This window comes from Cololabis saira, chromosome 20, assembly GCF_033807715.1.
Source record: "Cololabis saira isolate AMF1-May2022 chromosome 20, fColSai1.1, whole genome shotgun sequence".
NCBI lineage: Eukaryota > Metazoa > Chordata > Actinopteri > Beloniformes > Belonidae > Cololabis > Cololabis saira.
The window spans coordinates 17,829,475-17,837,037 of record NC_084606.1 but is presented as its reverse complement, the minus strand read 5'-3'; the positions used below and the strand labels follow the sequence as shown (position 1 = coordinate 17,837,037).

Here is a 7,563-nt window from a genome sequence, read left to right as displayed (position 1 = left end):
ACTTTGATTGATCTGACACATTAAAAGCCAAACAATGTTTCCTCAAAGTAATAACAGTGTCCTTCAAATTAAATTTATATTCTAGCATATTCTAGGGAAAAAAAAAAAAAAAACTTCTATGCACCACTTTAAAAAGGCATATGAAGCGAAAGTAATTGACTTGTCAACTATTATATAATTATGTTAAACATGAGAAACTTTGTCCTGCAGGGGTTGATGCGACTGTTAAAAAGGTTGTTGGTTTAATCCCTGGCTTCTCAGTATAAATGTTGCAGTATCTTTAAACAATATACTGAATTTTACGTTTCTCAATAATGCTACAAACTTGTAACTGGACAATTGCATTTTTAAATTGAAATATATGTGTATATATGTATATAATTGTATGTATAAATACATATATATGTTTGTTTTTTTGTTTTTTACTTTAACTGTCTGTAACTTACTCACACACGATTACCAGGCTTCATTAGGTGCCAGAAACAGAAATAATATTAGCTTCTATTTACTGACACAGTAAATCAAAAGGGCTTCTTAAATTCAGTGCAAAGTGTAAATATACATCCTTTATAGTTTCATAGGATTCATGATTGATTTAAAAAAAATGGTTGAAATAAATTGAGCAAGTTTTGTTTCAGTGTATGACATTTTTGTTACATTTCATATATTCAATATTGTTGTTGTGAATGTTGTCCACTTTTCCTTTTTTTACTCATTTTGAATTTATTGCTATGAAAAAACTGTGATTCAAGATCGACTGAAGCAATTGGATATAATATGATGCATACACATACCAACACTTTAATGTTCTGCCTTACCTAGAGGTTTGAATCTTTTGTTGGTCCGTGGGATGCCTTCGTTGCTTGCTCTAGGTATTTTAAATTATGTTCACAATTCCTCTTTCCAACTGATAAATAAATAAATACAATACCAGCTTTTCCTGGAGTGAAATAGGACAATAAATAAGTAAAAATACCAATGCCCTTTTTAAAGTAGTTTAATATGTTTTTAATCATAAACGTGTAGAAACTCAAAGTCATGAATTACTTCACATGTGACATAATCAATCATTACACATTCTGGAATTACTGAAAACCTTTGATTTACGAATGAAAATCATAAATTCAGATCTTTAGCTTTGATTCAATTTACACATCAGTTGCTCTTTCTTGTGATACAAGATTGATTTGAAGGACTGGCTAGAATAAAATAAGCAAGTTTTGATTGTTTTAGTACAACATGACATACTGTATCATCTCCCCTCACCTTTCATTCATTTCTAATAAAATGTTAATCTCGAATAAACATGTGCAGGTGCTTCCTCTTGAATTGTGGTGACATATCATAACATTGATTAGTTAAAGAGAAGCCTGCCATGTTACTTGAGTCAGCGGGCTTCAATTACATTCCACCACGCTCAACGAAAACATGAAGCAGCAGAGCAAGGACTGAGAGGGAGATAAAGTGAGTGAAGTGGCTCAGGTTTTCACCACTGCCAAATATGCTGTCGTCAGTGGTGTAAGGCATGTATGGCGTTGTGTAAGTTGAGCAAAAGAAGAACTCATCTTTGTCCCAGTATGGGGACATGTAAGTGACAAAGCCTGGACTCATGCCGGTGACAGTGTCACTGATCCACTCCTGGTACCGGGACACTCGGGTATAGACCCCAGGCTTCTCAGGGCGAGCACATCCCTCACCGAAGCTCACAACACCAGCCTGGACCCAGGTCATGTTGTCCTTCTGGACCACCTGGGGGCCGCCTGAGTCTCCCTGCAAAAATGATGGGTGTCTTAATCGTTCCAACTTTCATAACATTCACAAAATCTCTTCTTGTGGGAATTTTATGTATTGCTAAGAAGTGAATTAAAATATTTTTTCCATTAGTGAATAAAGTTCATGGAGTAGACCTGTTGGGTTGCAATAGTAAAGTTCACATACTCCTGGTTGCAGAGGCACCTACAAAAAATGTTCATAGGGGTGGCCAGATAGGGCCACTTAAATTCTTGGGGTGGACACCAAAACTAAAAGCCATCATTACAGGATTTTATTATACTGTTGTAGTATACAGGCTCAGAAATACTTAAAGAAACGGCTACAGGTATGCATTTGGCCCAAATGATTTGGGATGAAACGCATAACTGATGATAGAATCTATGTGACCGGCGAGTGTTTTTTTTTTGGTGGCCAGCAAATTTGTAGGGAGGGCCGTGGCCACCCCTGGCCACCCCCTGGTGGCGCCACTGCCTGGTTGCCCAATCTTCCTTTGTCTAAAGGTATATTGACCCATCCATCAACAAGACATTACTCAAAACTATCCACAAAGTAATCACCTGACATGAATCCTTTCCTCCATCCTCCAGTCCAGCACACAGCATATTGTCTGTGATGGTGAACTGTGGAAGGTTGCACTGGCATTGTTTGTTCCCCACAATGGGCACTTCCACCACCTGCAGGGTGTTTGAACGAATTTCTAACCAAATAGAGTGTACAAGTTAGACTTTTGAAGTGAAATCAATGAGCCGTATTTTTAAAAGAGCGTGAGTGATTTGTAACTTACCCGTGGCACCAAACCCAGTGACCCAGGTGGGGTCCCCGTCATAAAAAGTGCTGTTTTCTGAGGCCAGGCAGACTGGCTGGATGTAGTCTGTGAAGTTGACCTGAGCCACGAGCTTCAGAAGGCAAATGTCATTATTTAAGCTAAATGAATTATAATCAGGATGGCAGTCAACACTTTCCAGTTTTACAACCACTCCATCAGAATCAAGGCTGTTGACACCCAAATGGACTTCTGCATCGTCGACATCAGAGCTACAAGACAAGACAAAAAAAAAAAGTTAATAGATTTAGATTTGCTCACACTGTTTTCAGTATTCCTGGATTTTAGCTTATTCTCTTGCGTTAAATCAGGCTAGGGTTTTTTCAATTATGATTATCATAACTTGTTATCTGAATTTTTTAAGGTGGCAATAGGACAAAATGTGTTGTGTGAAATTGATTTTATAAGACATAAAAAACGTGTGGTACCAGTGAAATATTTGGAACACCTAATTATTAAAGTTTGAAGAGTTTTTTGTTTGATAATGTACTTTTACCATTTCCAGGGAAGTGCGGATCCCAATAAAATGTGTTGTTAACTGTAGCATCAGGAGTCACCATGTGCATTATTTTGCTCATCATCATCCTCATCTTTATCATCAAGATCTATGTACCGGTGACTCCTTACCTTGTTATGCAGTGAGCAGCCGTCAGCACCCACTGGTCTGTGATCAACGACCCGCCACACTGGAAAGTACCATAGGTGTATAAGGCGATCTGCCAGGGCCAGTCTCCTGGAGATGCATCCTCACCTCCCACGATGCGGCTGCTGCTTCCTCGCATGCCACATTTTGCTAAAAGTTAGATGACAGATGCTAAAACAGCAGTAGTTGAACTTCTATTCTTAACTCAGATAGGTTGTGCTGTTTTACCCATGGAAAAGGTTGTGAGCCTTCCACTATCAATAAATAAACCATGAATAATATGAATGATATGATGATATTTATTTATGATTCGTCTTTTATAAATTGTATTATCTCTAATTGTCCTGTGATGCTTACCCGGAGGCTGAGAAAGACAACCTGAAAAAACCACAGAAAAACCAGTTAAACTTTCATTTGTGGCATTAGTGAAGCTTCAAAATATAGTCAGACTATCAAATCTGAGCTGCTCAGTGGCACAGTGGTTTAAATAAGCGGCTCCTATACTGAGGCTACAGTCGTCCTGCAGCGGTCACAGGTTGGAATCCCAGTCTCTGCACCTTTGCTGCATGTCATCCCCATTCTCTCTCTCTACCCCCTTCCTGTCAGCAACTTGAATAAAGGGCCACTAGAGCCACAAAAACTTAAAAAAAGGCTATCAAATCTGAGTACATAGTCTTGCTGATATGGTTTTTAAAAAAAGGTGAAAAGGGACACCTAAAAAACCAACCGACCAAACCAAACAAAATAAAATAGCAAAAAAGTCTCTGATGTGTAAAACCTTTGGGTTACTTTTGCACTTTTGTCTTTACAGCATTCCTTATTTTCTGACATCAACACCAGCTAAAATGGTAAACCATGTCCTGGAGGTATGTTTTAAGATTGCATTAGAAAACATTCCTCACAGCAGCACTGTAGGGTAAGGTAGTGCCATCCAGAGTAAAACGATGGTTCAAGTATTTAAAAGAGGTCACTTCATTAAAAGAGTCAAATCATTGTGTAGGAACCAAAGAGTTGTTGAGATACTACAGTATAGCATCTTTTGCAGAATGGATATTGTATTTACTCTTTAAAAACCGGTGGATAACATTTAATTACATTCTCAACATTCTGAACATAAATCATACATTTTGCAAGATTGATGTGAGATTCCTAAAATTGCTCTGAGAGACACAGTTTTAGTGTCAGTTGTGCATCAACAGATAATCTGATTAATCATAAAATCATGTTCACAGAATAAGAAATAAGAATATTTTTTCCTCACCTTGACATAGTAGAATGGTAAAAAACCCACTCACAAACTGTTTGAGAGCCATTTTCAACTATGTGTCATACATCAAGTATCCGACATTAAATACATTAGCTGCTATGCTCAGCTCCACCCACAACGTCACACTTAGATAAGACAAGATAAGATAAGATAAGATAAGAAATCCTTTAATAGTCCCACAGAGGGGAAATTTCCAGATTACAGCAGCAAAGGGGATAGTGCAAAACACAAGAGGCATCAATATCACACAGTAATAATAAAAAAAAAAAAAACTTATGTTGAATGTTTTTTTTTTCTCTGAATGCACTGACCTCAACAAACATGAGCCATATTAAATCAGGTCAAACATGTTTTACAAGGTGCTTGTGTGCATCGTGTTAACACAAAATATGTAAATTCATCCAAGTCATTTACCTGTACTGTGTAAAAAGTACAGCATGATTTTGCACTTCTACTCAGAGTTAGCAAGGTACTTTTTCAATAGTAGTGAGACGTTTACTGGAGAAGGCTGTCACCCACTCATGAACAAATGTATTGCTTTTAGCTCTAAGAGTTGAGATTTTCTTTCAATAGTTGACCATAAGGATCCACTGGATTGTAGATTGGAAGAGAACTTTAAAGGGTCTTCTCAACCCAAATGATACACACAGAAAGCTACAAGTTTGGGTGGACCTCCTTTTGATCAGGATTGAGGTTGCTAAGGTAGTTGAATAACCCCACAGCAGTAGGACCCCGGGTTTGGAGGAGATCGTCCCAGTCTAGCCCCTTTAAAAAACAAACTAGATCTAACAATAAAATGATTAAAAAATTCAAAGCAGTAAAAAAACTAAAGAAAACATGTATTTAAATTCTGTCTTTCAGGGCGGTCTTGGTGATGTGCATCTCTTCATATGGCTTTTCTAATGAGGATAATAATCTCAGACTTAGCGAGAACGATTGGCTAAAAACCCAAGGCCTGTTAGAAGTTTCCCTTAACAAGGCCAACAGAAAAAAATAGACTGCAAAAATTAGAAATTCAGTTATAAAATAATCCAACTCCAAACACTCTACCCTGGTGGCAGAGCCGGATTAACGCAAAGGCAAACTAGGCATGTGCCTAGGGCCCGATTGACAGGGGGGCCCAGACAGAGGGACAAAAAAAAAAAAAAAAAAAAATCTTTTTTTTTTTTTGTCTGCACACATATTAATGGTTGATAACATGCCGGTAAAAACCTAAGGCATATATATATATATATGTGCATTATTACTATATTTAGTATACATACATATATATATATATATATATATATATATATATATATATATATATATATATATATATATATATATATATATATATATATATATATATATATATATATATACGCATACATACGCACAGAGCCGCCGCAAGGGATGTGCGAACCGTGCGACCGCACGGGGCCTCGCGCCCAAAGAGGCCTGGCGCTATGGGCCGTTTTTTTTTTTCCCCCAATATTTTTTTTTTTTTCGTTTTTTTTCCCGTTTTTTCCCTTATAAATATCAACAGTCACGTTCCATTACAGACCTAAATGTGTACTAGTCTGTGCATATCAATAAATATATGTGCAATATGTGTCTGTTGTTCAATACAACTGCGTCAGACCAAGCGCAGACACAAGCTGCTCTGATCCAGACGGTGGAGTTGGAACAAACTGTCACACAATGTCGAGAGAACGAGACAGATTCAGGAAATTTCCATCAGGGGATGAAAAAAGAAAAAAAATAAAGAAAATGGAAAAGTTTAATGCCTCTCTGAAAGGCACGTTTGATAAATTTGTTACAAAAATCACCAATCCGACCGGGTCTCAAGCAGCCATGGGGCCCCGCGTCGAGGCAAGGATGATGATGAGGCAGGGGAAGGTATCCAGTATTTTGATAATTGGAGAGTTAAAATTGCGCATATAGACACCCGATCCGACCCGAAAAACCCCAAAATTTCGAGGGCCCCCCTGGCCATTTCACACAGGGCCTCGCAAATCTCCCAAACGGCTCTGCATACGCATACACATACATACATACATACATACAGACAGACATACATACTACAGACCACTATGTCTTACTGCAAATTTTATTGGTCTTTGTAGATTTGACTTCTTATTTAACTATTCAATTTAATCAACACATTTAATTAAGATTTTCTGCAAAATGCTCACAATCGATAAGATAAGGATAATTTAATAGCATTTAAGCGTTGTAATAACGTATAAATAATACAAATAAAAAAATAGTCCGAGTTTAATATACAACACATGACTTATTTTGGAATACAAAGAACCAACTTGACTATGACTCTGCTATGTAAAATGTGAATTAACTTTTATTAGTAACTTTGGTAAGTTTAAGATTTCATAAATAACATCGATGGAGGGGGGCCCAAAAATCACAGTCTGCCTAGTGTAGTCCATTTATTTAATCCGGCTCTGCCTGGTGGTCTCTGTTTTTAAAAACAAGGGGTGAAGAAACCTCGGCCATAAATATTTGAATAATGCGCGCTCTGTCACCACGTGACTTTGTCCGCCATCTTTTTTTGTTCATGCCACGTGACTTGTTCTATTTTCTTCGTTCACATCACGTGGACTCCCAGCCACCTTCATTCACACCCGCAAGCACACCCGCAAGCACACACACACACACACACACACACACACACACACACACACACACACACACACACACACACACACACACACACACACACACACACACACACACACACACACACACACACACACACATATATACACATTTGTATAGTATGTATAGTTAGTTGATGGGTATTAAGTTAGTTTTGGGTATCAGAATTAATCCCAAGTATTGTTTCACCTTAAATCCTTTTGTAATAATAATACATTCTGATTCATTTGAATGAAAAAAAAAAGTCAGTTATTTTGTATTTTTGTATTTTCTGGTTGCAAAGGCCTGTGCTCGGACTCTTTCCTTCCCTGTTACTCTCCACCCAGCCCTGGTGACAGGCTGGCATGCATACAATAATAATCTTCAGACTGATTGTGCTGTTCAGTTACTAATTCCTGA

The 7,563-nt window shown here is 37.7% G+C and overlaps 1 protein-coding gene across 1 annotated transcript; it reads right to left on the bottom strand.

Moving 5' to 3' along the window:
* Positions 1–981: 981 nt before the first annotated feature.
* On the bottom strand, positions 982–4,588 carry LOC133420795 (tryptase-like). Its single transcript, XM_061710619.1, has 6 exons — positions 4,501–4,588; positions 3,597–3,617; positions 3,224–3,389; positions 2,558–2,808; positions 2,331–2,470; positions 982–1,770 (listed from the first exon to the last, which is right to left on the bottom strand). The coding sequence occupies exons 1-6, from the start codon at positions 4,550–4,552 to the stop codon at positions 1,402–1,404; spliced, it is 999 nt and encodes a 332-aa protein (XP_061566603.1). The 5' UTR covers positions 4,553–4,588; the 3' UTR covers positions 982–1,401.
* Positions 4,589–7,563: the final 2,975 nt, after the last annotated feature.